Source organism: Megascapheus bottae, chromosome 16 (assembly GCF_031878675.1).
Source record: "Megascapheus bottae isolate mThoBot1 chromosome 16, mThoBot2.hap1, whole genome shotgun sequence".
NCBI classification, from domain to species: Eukaryota; Metazoa; Chordata; class Mammalia; order Rodentia; family Geomyidae; genus Megascapheus; species Megascapheus bottae.
In genome coordinates, this window is record NC_143524.1 from 10,777,730 (window position 1) to 10,792,910 (window position 15,181).

Sequence of the window (15,181 nt, forward strand, 5' to 3'; positions counted from 1 at the left end):
CTATCTGCTATAAGTTTATCTTTCATGTTAGTCTCTCTATTAGTAAGCTTATCTTGGCACTCCTATTATGTAATGTCAATAAAACTTGCATCTTATACAATGTCTCTGGCTATTATCTTTATTCTCTCAGAAACGTGGGCTGTAGATAGGAGAAAGAGCTTCATCAAAATGAGAACAAGAAATGTGTTAACTAATCTGATTATTGTAGCATGCTATAGCTTGACAGAATATTTCAGTTATGTAATTATCATGCTATTCAATCATTTTGCTAAGGTCAATATTTTTAGCTATACAGAGGATGATACAAATGGAATTCTTTGTAAATGTTTTATTCTATTTTTGCCATGGAACATATATTTATATAAAACATTTTCTTTACCATTGAAACTGTACAATGTGAGCATTTCAGTTGCTTGTATTTTGACTACCATACAACAATGCTATAAGAAATAAAATGCTATAACTCATCAAGGATGGTAGAGACCTGTTTCTTACTGGTCATTTATGAATGTCCATGTCTTCTGCCACTAGCATCTATGTGTACAGTTGCTTCTATGTGTACAGTTGCTACCTAGATGTGGATAACATTGTATCTCCTCTCCAGTGTGAGGGAAAAATATGGAAGTTCTCCAGAGTGCTTCTTGGTATTGAAGGTTCAGTTGCTCTGAATCTGCTAGATGTTGAATCTTGTTGACCATATTGATTTCTGTTGATTTTCTTGATCGTCTGTTTCAACAGAATGATGAGGCACTGAGGTCCAAGAAGTTATTAACACCGTTTGCTTCTTGTTTATAATGGTTTACTACATTCTAGGCCAAAGGTAAGAGACAACGTTCACTTAAGATAAATCTATCATTGCAAAACCAAGAGGGGTGTTTTTTTCCTGCTAACTTTATAAATCCTATAAGTTTAGTTTTGTAAGTTTGTTTACAAAATAATTATTTTTAATGACATGATGGATTTGAAAATTGCAAATAAGAAACCCCCACCAAAATCACTTCAGTGTGCCAAGAAAGAACATAACATTTATAGATTGAAAGTACCCAGAGAATATTTCGTTGTTAATTCTTACTTATTTGCTGCTTGTTTGTTCTGGATATGCATATTTTGGTATTAGTGCCTAGGAAGGAAACAAGAAATAGCTTTTCTTTTAAACATTAGCTTCCTTTACAATAAATATGTTAACAAAATCCATGTTTACTCTAAAATAAATCAATGTAAGTTGTTAAGTGCAAAAAATTTGATATATCCTAGTGTTTGACACTGTGATTTATTAATCATGAAAAGAGAGAGGCAGAAGAGGATAATCTTGTCAAAGTGTACCAAGAACCTCTTTTCAATGCTATTATTCCTTTGAAAGTAATATTAAAACCTGTAACTGCCATTTCATTCACCAAATTCAGGCATACTGCAAAGCTTGAAGGGTTAAGAACCTATTTCAAAATATGAGAATTTATTCTCATATAATTCTCATTCATTTAGGATAGAAAGAAAACTTTACCTGGGACACAATTTAGTTCCAATGGCTTTTCTGAGAGCGCCTTTCACATCCTTATTTCGTAAGCTATAGATCAGTGGATTTAACATGGGTATCACAACTGTATAGAAAACGGATGCCATTTTGTCCGTATCCATTGAGTAACTGGAGCTTGGTCGGAAATACATGAATAGGAGTGTGCCATGAAATATAGCCACTGCTATTAGGTGTGAAGCACAGGTAGAGAAGGCTTTCTGTCTGCCCTGGGATGACTTCATCCTAAAGATGGTAGCTAGGATGTAGATGTAGGAGAAGAGGACAGTGAGAATGCTGCATCCCACAACACAGCCAATGAATGTGAACATCACGATCTCATTGATGGAGGTGTCTGAGCAGGAGAGGGCTAGCAAGGGGGGGATGTCACAGAAAAAGTGATTGATCACATTGGATTTGCAGAAAGACAATCGAAATGTGCAGCAAGTGTGGATGGCTGAATCCACCAAGCCTACCCCATAAGCAACAGCTACCAGCTGGGTGCAGATCCTTGTGGACATTGTAATTGTGTATCGAAGTGGATCACAAATGGCAGCATATCGATCATAGGCCATGACAGCTAACATGAGACATTCTACATCTGCAAAGGTTCCGAAAAAGTACATCTGAATGGCACAAACATTATATGGTATCCTCTTCTGCACAGATAAGAAATCAGCCAGCATTTTGGGAGAAACAGTGGAGGAATAGCACACATCAGAGAAAGACAGGTTGCTGAGGAAATAATACATAGGGGTGTGAAGTCTGGAGTCTGTCTGAATCAGTAGGATCATCCCTAGATTGGCAATCACAGTGATGCCATAGACAAGGAGAAAAAACACAAAGAGCCCTTGCTGAACATCCTGTCTTCCAGAAAGCCCTAAGAATATGAAGTCTGTAAATACAGTATAATTCTCTATGATCATCGCTGAGATCTGGAATTGTCTGGATGGGAAACAAAAAAAGGGAAATAGAAGGTTAAATTTTTTTCAACTTCTAGTTAACTTCAGGTTCCTCTTCTTTTTTTTTTTTTGCACCCATGCTATTTTAAGATAGAGGGTGCTGCCATTGTTTAAACAGTTTCTACTGTAAATATACCAAATTTAATACTAATAACTATGATAAAACTGATACTTTTGACATTTCAATAGCTCTGGACAGATATTTTATCTTACATTCATTCAACCTTATTACTATTATTCCTATGCAAAGTTGAAACCCGAAAGATTTTGTTATTTATTGTGATTTTAGATGAGCCCAGACATCAAGGACATAATTCTTACAGAGAGTGAATCAAATAACCTAGGTCTTCAGATAATTTCATTAAATTTTATTTTCCATTTTGCATCTATATTTGTTATATCAAGATTCATGATTTTAAAAAGTATCAGAAATCAATATATCTCTCACTAATTCCCTCCTCATCTAAAACAGTGAAGTAGAAAAGCTTTGGTTTAGCTACACTTTGCGATCACATTCATGTAAAGCATGGTTTACCCCTGTAAATATCCATGCACTCTGTAAGAGTGGGATCAAGATAATCCATGATGAAGAACCTATTGCAAGAAAGAAGTCAGTACTGACTGGAGATGGCGGTAGAAAGGATATGCAGGAGTAATAAATGCAGACTTATATATGTCTTATTGTGCCAGAACTTAACATGTTCTAAAAGCACTTTCTGAAAACCACACACACACACACACACACACACACACACACACACACACACACAAACTCATGTATCATACATGTGCCCTTCGGATAAGTACGTTTATGAAAAATGTAGAGAAGGAAGATAAGAAAGGGAAGAATAAAAATTAGATTAACAATAAATCTATCAAGTTACAGGTCTTTCAAACTTCTGGTAAATATATTTAAATATCTGTCCAACTCTGCAAAAACAATGTTTTTTTTTAAAACAATATAGGAAATGTTTTTGTTGGTTGAGGCTTGAACTCTGGGCCTGGGTGCTGTCCCTCCCTCAGCTCTTCAACTCAAGCACTCTTCCACTTGATCCACAGAACCACTTCCAGCCTTTTCTGTGTATGTAGTACCATGGATTCAAATTGAGAGCTTTGTGTATGCTAAGCAAGCACTCTACCATTTAGCCAAACTCCCAGCCAAGGAATTTTTTTATTACATAAAATTACAGGTAAAATATTATATATGGTAAATGATGTTCAACCACACGAGAAGCCATATTATCATTTACTATAATCCATTCTATTTTGTAATTATAATTTTTTGGCCAGTCCCTGTGCTTAAAGTCAGGACCTGAACACTGTGTTTGGGCTTTCTCAAAGCCAGAGCTCTACCACTTGAACCACAGCACCATTTCTGTTTTTTCTATGTATGTGGTACCAAAGAATAGAACCCAGGTCTTTGTGCATGCAAAGCAAGCACTCTACCACCTGGCCAAACTCCCAGACCCTGTAATTACGATTTCAAATACTAAATAAGGAAGGTAATAAAATAAATTAACTGACAATATTTTATAATCTCATGTAACTTTACCACTTAAATTAAAAAAAACATTTTACTATAAAGATGACTTACATAGGGATTACATTTAGGTAAATTAGATGATGAATACATTTCTAATGAAAGTAAAACAGTAAGAGGCATTAAGAAACATGCAATACCGTTCAGAAAAATAGAGTAAATTATCAATACCTGATCTGGAAGTCAAGATTACTTTATCAGATGCAGTTCTCTGTCTACATGAAAATTCAACATTATTGCCTGAATCACCTGGTTTATATATCTATCTCTTTGCCTGGTCCTTGGTGGTTGAACAAATATCCTCTCAGGAGTAAATACCAGATAATTATATGGCTTAGTAGCTCGAATTTCCTAAAAGTATGAAGGCTGAAATGAAATGAAGAACTTTTAGTTAATTTTATATTCCTGTACAGTCTAATTGCCCCTAAATATGTCACTTTTGCACTAGAACATTTCTCTGGTTTCCTTGCTTTCATAAATACCATTTTGCCAGCCCTCAAAGAGACATAAGTTTTGTGAAAGGTTTTAATGGCAGTCTGAGTTTCCTTACCTCAGCCTCTCTCATGCTGAGAATAGAGTGTTTTGTTTTAAAGAAATAAAGTATGAAACTGACACAACCTTTCCCAAAACACAAAAGAACACACATTTTTGTTGCTATAACAAAAATTAACAGGTTGTCCATTGCACAGAAGACTAGATTTTATTCTCACATTGTAGAATTTTTTTTCAATTTTTAAACCAAAATGATGTTGCAATAAACATTGTTCAAATACAAATAAATGCAATGACTTCAGGCAAATGCAGTGTGTTCCTATTTGTTGCATTTATATATTTGCCCTCTACTAATGTCTTTTTGACTCATAATCTATTTTCCATATGACAGAATAATTGGATGTAAGTAAAATTCTGCAAACCCAAGTGTTTCTTTGAAAAAATGCCCACGTGCTTAGATAAAGATGCATTGTACTCAAAGTGACCTAGAAAATCTCATTTGTACAATTGTATTTGTAAACTGAAGCCAATTCTCAACTGAAAGCAAGAAAGATTACATGGGGCAGTGGTGCTTAATTTCTTTTAGGTCAACCTAGCAACAGTTGCTTAATAGCACCCAAGTATTGCTATTAAGCAATATTAATAGAAAGTGACTTGGAGGCCAACGCATTGCACACTCACATAAAGAAAAATTAGGGAAAAAAGAAATGATCCTTGAAATTATTAAACATGATAGCCATGGACTTTTTCATATGTTTTATTGAAATTAATAGAATGGTTACATTATATTCACCAGATAGAAGGTGTATTACTTCACAAACATTGATACCCTTTCTCATGTCTTGATCTCCATTTCCCTCCTCCCACCCCCACCCCTAATCTTGTTTCCCTACCTTCCCTATCTATTTCAAATAAACTAATAAACATATATACAACATATCAGATAACAAGGTAAAATACTGTAACAATATGAGATAACCAAGGGACAGCAAAAAGTGATGAGAGATAACATAGTACATTAAGGACAACAGTCACACATTATATGGCTTTTGTTTCTAAATCCTTTAAGTCCTTTCATTTAGCCTCATCCTATATGGATTTATGTATCTAGGTTTTGTTCTATTGTAAATCTCTGCTAGGAGAGCCCAAGGTTTCTACTGATTATAGCAAATGAAGGAAATCACTGAGCCTATGTTCCTTTGGGTATGGCTTACTTCACTTAATATGATTTTTTCTAAGCCTTTCCATTTCTTTTCTTCATATATTTTATTGTAATTAATAGAAGGGTTACATCATATTCATCAGATAGAAGGTGCTTTACTTCACAAATATTGATACCCTTTCACATGTCTTGGTCCCCATTTCCCTCCATCCACCCCCAACCCTCAACTTGTTTACCTTGTTATCTGATATATTGTGTATATGCTTATTTGGATATTTGAAATAGGATAGGGAAGGGGGAAACAAGGTAGCCTTGGATGTTAAAAGATGAAAATCTCTAATGTTAACGTGTGGAATCCTCATGGTAAACTTTCCAGCCTAACATTTTTTAATAGTTTTTAATATGTTGATTGATGGTTCAACAAAATATGCAATGATCATGCATACAAGCTACGTGCTTTGAGTCTTAATGTCATTGAATCAGCTGAAATCAATCCCACACATAAAAACATGTGCAAGTTCAAATCATTAAGAATGAAGAAACTATCCGTTTATGCACCTTAAAACTATATATATATTCCTATTTTCTAACACTGTAATTGGAGTGCACAGTTGTAGGTGTCACAATTTTTAGTAGTATTTCTTGTGATGAGAATTTTCCCTAGGTTTCTACAAAGTTTGAATACTTACTGAAACTGAAATTCTTCCCCTTAAGAAAAAGGAAAATTTATTGAGAATTGTAATGGCTTTGATACTACATCACTTATATAAGTAATTTACTTATAACAGATAGCAAAACACTTCTGAAGAAAAGAAATTATTGGCATCTTTTCACCAGGTTAACTGAAAAAAATGGTGGTTGGCAAGAGCTTGATAAATTCTCTGGTGGAAATTTGGAATAGGTAGCTGGTTTTGCACACCATTTTGTATTACTGCTGAAAGCCATTGATTTCTCTTCAAGGGATTCTCTGTCTCTAGGGATGCCTTATTTCCTCAAGTTACCCTATGTTCAGATCCTATACAAATTTTAACTTGAGAACACTCTTTTATATGTCATATAGAAAAGCTACTCTTTATCTTCATATTTTGAGTATATCTCTTCTTATTTTGTGTTAATAGGAATGCAGGGACATTTCAATTTCTCTAAATTTTCTTAACATTTTGTCATCTTTCATCAAGCTGCTACTGAGAAGAGAAATTAACATGAGAATATGAGCAAAAAACATGAGGAAATCTCATTTGTCTTTTTCTAAAAGATGCATCCTTCTCCGTAGAATTGTGGACACTAAACTTTCCTATAACTTACACTAGTGTCCCTCACGTGATACTAGAAAAAGAAAGGAGATTCTTTACATACAATCTGACATGCTTCCAAGCATGGGCATTTTGTTATACCAGATAAAACTAAGAGATTTAATGCTTAAACTGTTTTAGTAAACAAGTAAAAGGGCCAAGCACATTTGTATAATCTTGCAGGCAATGGCCTTTCACCTCATTCTCTCAATTAGCTTCTAACAGGGTTGTTCTTCATTATCACCTTGAAAGAGAATTACATGGAGTTGGTGCACATCAGGTATCTAAATGAATGCTCTTTATCCCTTGTAATTAATTTGTATGTCTTTATAGTTACCTTACTTGACAACCCATGTCAATAATTCTTATTGTACTAGGGGCTACAAAATTTTCTAGAAAGCATAGGTCACATTTTAAGTAATTATAATCTGGTATCTAATAAACATTCAAATATTATTTCATGGATTGAAATTTATTATTTGTCTATTGTCCATTTTGTTTCTCACTCTTGTTCTCTACCACAATGCAGACTTAGAACTACAGACAGAAAAATTACTGTTCTTAAACAAGTTATGCCTATAGTATCAGCTTGGAGCTTTGGATTCATAAACAGAGAAAATGGTAAAATAATTTCCTTACAACAGTATTATTATGCATGAATCATCAAGATGGACAAACAACCAGAGCTGCAATGTGACAGGAAAGGAATAAAATGTATTGGATGATACTGAGTTGAGCACAGTAACACAGGGGTAAATTTACAGGTCCCCTTTACTGTGGAATTTTAGTTTTTGATATTTTTAAGTGACACAATATTCCACAAATTAGTGGGGAAAATAGGAATAATGAGCATGATATATAACCACCAAATTATGGCAATAGGATTAATCAACTCAAACATGTATTATTTCTCTGTATTAAAACATTCAAGAGAGTTTGTTTTAATTATTCATTCATTCATTTTATTAGCTTTTATTTAGGCAATAAAATATAAATATTTATTTCTCTTACTGTATTTGACCAGTCAGTAGAAATGATAATCTGCAAACAAAGCATACATTTTTACTAAATATGTAAAAAGTGAGAAGATAATTTGAGTAAATACTTCTCAAAAGTTTTGGGAACTACAAAACACATTTAATTAGGACCAACAGCAGCAATCAATAATGCATTCAGATTGAATTGTTCTTAATTTGGACTTTTTTTTTCTAAAAAGACATTTTCTAGTCTACTTCAGGACTGATATTTTCCAGGTATTGCAACTCAAATCCTTTCTTCTCTTCAGAAACACTCCACTGTTTATCCATTCTTTCTTGGGACCACAAATAAATGTACTCATTTCGAACAATTGCTTTTTTCCTTTCAGTCGAGATCTGGAAATTTTACGAGAATGCAGTACTAATTTGAATTTCTATTTAACTTCTAAGTTTACTTAATATCTATATTTAATATATTACGAAACTCATTACCAGAGAATTTATTACATAACATAGAGCAACAAAACTATGTAAATGGTACATAATACATGTTTAGAAGTCTTAGTAAAATAATTAAGAAATAAATGCAAAATTATGAATCTGAAAAGACATAAAGGCATGCTATATAGAAACTGAGCATTTTTCAAAAACAAAGTTTATTTACATTGAAGATATATAATCAAGGGTTTGACTATTAGTAAATTATAACATAAGGACATGCAATAGTTTATGGTTTAACACATTCATTACCAAAATAAAATATTTGAGACAATTGAAAATAATTTGAAGCAAACAATGGTAAACAAATGTATAAAGATATTTTTTAGTATGTAGCAATTTGAAGTAAAGTTTTTTTCTCAGTTTTTGTAAGACCCTTTTCATTTTGTAATTTTGTAAGTTATAAACCATTGCCTTCCGCTTGGGAATCTAAAGAACATCTCACAATGAATTCATCTTTTCCTTGTTCTTAACGATAGCAAGAACTTAAGAAAAACACACAAATAATACATTTCTTGGAAAATTTGCAACTGGACTTTAGTGAGAGTCAAAAGTTGGAGAAAGCATTGAACTTCCCAACAGTTGAATAGGTTGTGAAGGCTACTATTAAGATGAAATAACAGTAAGAGTCAGAGACTCCTGAAATGATATTTGATCCAAGAAAACCAAGGCTTTCATAGAGGCGATAACTAGTCACAATAGACCCACAGAAACAAAAGCATCACATCACAAAAGCATTTGTCACAAGCATCAAGAATCTGGTGGCCCCCACATGTGAACTTCAGCTAGTAAGCAAGATACACAGGGGTATAGAAGCTACTTCTACTACACAGGGGAACTAAAGCATAAAACTATGCAAAGACTATCACTGACATTAACAAGCACTCAACATCCTTAAATATGAAGGTATCTATGTACGGAGCAAAACAATTAAAGGCATTATTTTGTTCTTAGCAAGTAGATCCGACAACATTTTATGGACCCAATGTAGTGAAAGAACAGTTGTCTCAGAAAGAGAGATGGCTGAAGAACATATTGGTTGTTCATTTTTTGATATATTTGGGTAGTTAAGAGTCACTAGTTGGTTGGCTATTCAACAAACAATTGAGTTATGAACCCTGAGCTATTCTTATTCTAGCAAATATTACATCAGATAGTTTAAAAATGTGACGGTAGACCACTTGTGTGATGAAACTATATTTGCTCAAACGATCACCAACAATAAACACCTATGCTGCGTGCACAGAATGGATTTACTTTAAAGCTAACTCTTACGTCTCAGCTTTCCCAGGGCTTCTTTCACATCTTTGTTCCTCAGGCTATAAATCAGAGGGTTCAGCATGGGAATCACAAGGATGTAGAACAGGGAGGTCATCTTGTCTTGATCTAGGGAGTAGGAAGAACTCGGCCGGAAATACATATAGAGAATGGTTCCTTGGAAAATGGCCACTGCTGTTAAGTGTGAGGCGCAGGTGGAGAAAGCTTTGAACCTGCCCTCAACAGAGCGGATCTTCAAGACGGAAGAGATGATGTAGCAGTAAGAGACGAGGACTCCTGAGATTGTGCTCAGTTCAATGAAACCAAAAAGAGAAAATAAAACCAGCTCATTGAGTTGTGTGTCAGAACAGGAAAGGAGAAAAAGTGCAGGCAAATCACAGAAGAAATGATTAATCACATTAGACCCACAGAAACATAAACGGAACGCCAGCACTGTGTGTATCAAACCATCTGCGGTTCCCACCACGTAGACTCCCATCAGAAGTCGGGTTCGCACCTTGCTGGACATTTCTACGGCATAGAGCAGGGGATTGCTGATGGCCTTGTAGCGGTCAAAGGCCATCACTGCCAGCAGCATGCACTCCGCATCTATAAAGATAGAGACAAACAGTAACTGCAGGGCACAACCAACAAAGGGAATTGAGGTGTTCTGGACTAGGAGATCCACCAGCATCTTGGGCCCGACGGCAGTGGAATAGCAGAGGTCAGAGAAGGAGAGGTGGCTGAGGAAAATGTACATGGGTGTGTGAAGCTGGGGGTCCATTCTGATTAAAGTGATCATGCCCATGTTCGCCAAGAGAGTGAGGAAATAAACCAGGCAAAACACAGCGAAGAGAATCAGCTTCATTCCAGGGTGACTGGTAATTCCCAGGAGAAAGAATTCACGTAAATAGGTGCAATTTTCGTTCTCCATTCTGCTGCCTTCTTGGTCTGAACGTTTACACATTCTCCCAAACAACGATAGATTCCTAGGTAGAGAAAACACATTACTAATCAATCAGAAACTAATTTTATTCAGTAAATTGCATGGGTTTATGCTCAGAAAATAGCTAAACCAGAAATTCTTCCTTTGCACAAAGAACTGTGATGGAACAATCGTTTAGAGGGCACTGAATAGCTGGTTGAATGAATGATCAAGGTGCATTGTACATAATATAACGGACACAAGAAGTTGTGATCTCATTGAACAGCTACATTAAGATAGAAATAGAATAACAATTGAAAGTGAAATAGGAAACACGATAACGATTTCTCCTGTAGGAGGGAAGGTAAAGGGTGGGGTAAAGAAAATAAAAAATGGGTGAAGTCCATATGCTTCATACATGTGTGAATGTAAAACAATGAATTTTGCTGAAACTGGTTTGGGAAAATGGTAGGAGGGAAAGGAAGGTGTAACTGCACTGCATTCCCTGGATTATTCATTGTGTATTTTCAAATAAGTTTGTTACTTACCCTCACTTACATAACAGTTAATAAATGAAAATTATTATTCATTTCTTTGGAGCATTCCTAGGGAGTACTCTAAAACGAAACATGTTTTATTGAACTGTTCTATTAACTACCATTATTTATATTATGGATATAGACACAGATGTAGATATAGATATGGTTTAACTCACCTGGTTCCAGATGACCAAACAAAAGAGAATACCTAAAATTTAGGAGTAGGAGAACCAGATTAAAACAACCACATTTGAATATTCTTGACATGGATATTTTACTTAATTGAAAATGGAAAAGATGGTACATATTTTGGAGTTATTTTCCTTTTGTTCTTGTGCTTCTATCCTCCCACAGGATGGAAATTTGTGTGCCACTTTGTTATTATTAGAAATCTGCACTGCAATTTGCGATTATCTCTGAAAACTGGAACGCCTGTGGTCATCTGTAATTACATGATTTGGAGTAAACTAAATGTGATTTATAGTCTACATGGACTGGAATTTATTTATATCAGTTTCTGCAACATGTGATGTTTAGTGTACATAAATTTAGATAAAACCAATTACAAATTCTCAGATAAGGTATGAGTAATAGTAAGAGGAATGGTTTGTTTTAGGATTTTGTTAAAATAAAATAATGATATATTTACAATCCCCTACAAAGAAAGCATAATCAAAATCAGAAGTTCTAAAGAAAAAGGATAACTAATCAGAAATATCAGTGAATGCCAGTTTTATCAAACTATGTAGATAGGAACAAAATTAATCTATTCCTTCCTAATCTTGATTTCTCATATATCAAAGAGGCAATGTAAGATTTTGTTTTTGTCACTCTGTGATTACAGCTCTCCTGAATCTTACCTGACATGATACACCTGTCCATTTGTTCATTTACTTCAGTAAATGAACAAACGTTGGTCACATTTATTTTCAAATGATGACTTTTGGGACTTCAGTTTTTTTTAATCTCTCCATTCCCCCTGCTGTAGAAACACAATTAAGCAGTTCCAATTTCCCTCAGGCTTTGTGATTATGGAAATGTGATTACTTTTCTCTTGTGAATATGAGAGCATCTTTGGTAAATACTAATCTTTTTATTATTTTTCTGGTAGTATTGCAACGGTTTGAACTCAGGACTGGACATTTTGAGTTTTTTGCTGCAATGTAGTACTCTACCACCAGACCCATAGGTCTACTTCACATTTTCAACTCTTAATTGGAGATAAGAGTTTCATGGACTTCCTGACTGCACTGACATGGAAATGTTCATCTCAGTCTCTTGAGTAGCTAGAATTACATGTGTTAGCCACTAGTGTAACGCTAACCATTACCTGTATTGTCCTCAAATAGATCTATACCAATGGAAATGCAGTGTGTTCTTTAGATTGATTAATTTTAATGAATCTATTTATTTATTGACCTACCAACCTGTCTGTTAGTTTGTTTAGTTATTTATGTCAGTTACTGGTGCTTGAACTCAGGGCATAGCACCTATGCTCAGATTGTTTTTCTGAAGACTGGCACCCTACCACATCTGAGAAACAGCTCCACTTTTGACTTTCTTGCTGGTTAATAACAGATCAGACTCACAGACTTTTCTACCCAGGATAGCTTTGAACCATGATCTTCAAATTTCATCCCCTTGAGAGGTTAGGATTACAGGCATGAACAACCACAACCTACCTACAAGTTAATTTTCCAATGAAAAATATGAAGCTTTTACATAATTTATACTACTAAATATGTAATTCTTGTCCAACTGAAATACATCGAGCGTAATGCCATTCAAACAGTCCTCCTATTCACCATTCCCCACTTGTTTTCTAGTATTCATCATTTATTCCTCTTTTGAAGTATTTTTTCTCCACTACCCTAATGCTTTTGTGATGTGATGCTTTTTTTTTCTATTGGTATATTGTGACTAGTTATCTCCTCTCTGAAAGCCTTGTTTTTTTTGGATCAAATATCATTTCAGGAAGCTCTGTCCCTTACTATGGGAAAGTTCAATGCTTTCTCCAACTTTTGACTCTCACTAAAGTCCAGTTGCAAATTTTCCAAGAAATGTATTATTTGTGTGTTTTTCTTAAGTTCTTCCTATTGTCAAGAACAAGGAAAAGATGAATTCATTGTTATATATTCTTGTAAATGCTAGGCAGAATGCAATGGTCTATAACTTACTAAATACAATATGAAAAGGGTCTTAGAAAAAATTGAAAAAACTTTACTTTGGCTATGTACTGAAAAATATATTTATACATTTGTTTACCATTGTTTGCTTCAAATTATTTTAAATTGTCTCAACTATTTTATTTTGGTAATGAGTGTGTTAAACCATAAACTATTGCATGTCCTTATTTCATAATTTACTAATAATCACACTCTTAATTATATATCTTTTATATAAATAAACTTTGTTTTTGAAAAATGCTCAGTTTCTATGTAGCATGCCTTTATGTCTTTTCAGATTCATAATTTTACATTTATTTCTTAATTATTTTACTAAGAGTTGTAAACATGAATTATGTACCATTTACATAGTTTTGTTGCTCTATGTTATGTAATAAATTCTTTGGTAATGTGTTTCATAATATATTAAATATAGACATTAAGTAAATTTAGAAGTTAAATAGAAATTCAAATTAGTACTGCATTAAAGGGAAAAGTATTCAAGTAAAATTTCCAAATCTCGACTGAAAGGAAAAAGGTAATTGTTTGAAATATGTACCTTTATTTGTGGTCCCAAGAAAGAATGGATAAACAATGGAGTGTTTCTGAAAAGAAGAAAGGATTTGAGTTGCAATACCTGGAAAATATCAGTCCTGAAGTAGACTAGAAAATGTCTTTTTAGAAAAAAAAAGTCCAAATTAAGAACAATTCAATCTGAATGTGCATTATTGATTGCTGCTCTTGGTCCTAATTAAATGTGTTTTGTAGTTCCCAAATCTTTTGAGAAGTATTTACTCAAATTATCTTCTCACTTTTTACATATTTAGTAAAAATGTATGCTTTGTTTGCAGATTGCCATTTCTACTGACTGGTCAAATATAGTAAGAGAAATAAATATTTATATTTTATTGCCTAAATAAAAGCTAATAAAATGAATGAATGAATAATTAAAACAAACTCTCTTGAATGTTTTAATACAGAGAAATAATACATGTTTGAGTTGATTAATCCTATTGCCATAATTTGGTGGTTATATATCATGCTCATTATTCCTATTTTCCCCATTAATTTGTGGAATATTGTGTCACTTAAAAATATCAAAAACTAAAATTCCACAGTAAAGGGGACCTGTAAATTTACCCCTGTGTTACTGTGCTCAACTCAGTATCATCCAATACATTTTATTCCTTTCCTGTCACATTGCAGCTCTGGTTGTTTGTCCATCTTGATGATTCATGCATAATAATACTGTTGTAAGGAAATTATTTTACCATTTTCTCTGTTTATGAATCCAAAGCTCCAAGCTGATACTATAGGCATAACTTGTTGAAGAACAGTAATTTTTCTGTCTGTAGTTCTAAGTCTGCATTGTGGTAGAGAACAAGAGTGAGAAACAAAATGGACAATAGACAAATAATAAATTTCAATCCATGAAATAATATTTGAATGTTTATTAGATACCAGATTATAATTACTTAAAATGTGACCTATGCTTTCTAGAAAATTTTGTAGCCCCTAGTACAGTAAGAATTATTGACATGGGTTGTCAAGTAAGGTAACTATAAGACATACAAATTAATTATAAGGGATAAAGAGCATTCATTTAGATACCTGATGTGCACCAACTCCATGTAATTCTCTTTCAAGGTGATAATGAAGAACAACCCTGTTAGAAGCTAATTGAGAGAATGAGGTGAAAGGCCATTGCCTGCAAGATTATACAAATGTGCTCGGCCCTTTTAATTATTTACTAAAACAGTTTAAGCATTAAATCTCTTAGTTTTAAGTGGCATAACAAAATGCCCATGCTTGGAAGCATGTCAGATTGTATGTAAAGAATGCCCTTTAATTTTCCACGTAGC

At 33.9% G+C, this 15,181-nt stretch overlaps 2 protein-coding genes across 2 annotated transcripts; both read right to left on the reverse strand.

The window, feature by feature from the left end:
- Positions 1–1,497: 1,497 nt before the first annotated feature.
- LOC150052754 (olfactory receptor 5AR1-like) lies at positions 1,498–2,436 on the reverse strand. Its single transcript, XM_090348824.1, has one exon. It carries the CDS (start codon positions 2,434–2,436, stop codon positions 1,498–1,500), a length of 939 nt encoding a protein of 312 aa, XP_090204950.1.
- Positions 2,437–9,697: 7,261 nt separating this feature from the next.
- Positions 9,698–10,624, reverse strand: LOC150052755 (olfactory receptor 5W2-like). Its single transcript, XM_090348826.1, has one exon. The coding sequence runs from the start codon at positions 10,622–10,624 to the stop codon at positions 9,698–9,700; it is 927 nt and encodes a 308-aa protein (XP_090204952.1).
- Between the last annotated feature and the right edge of the window lie 4,557 nt (positions 10,625–15,181).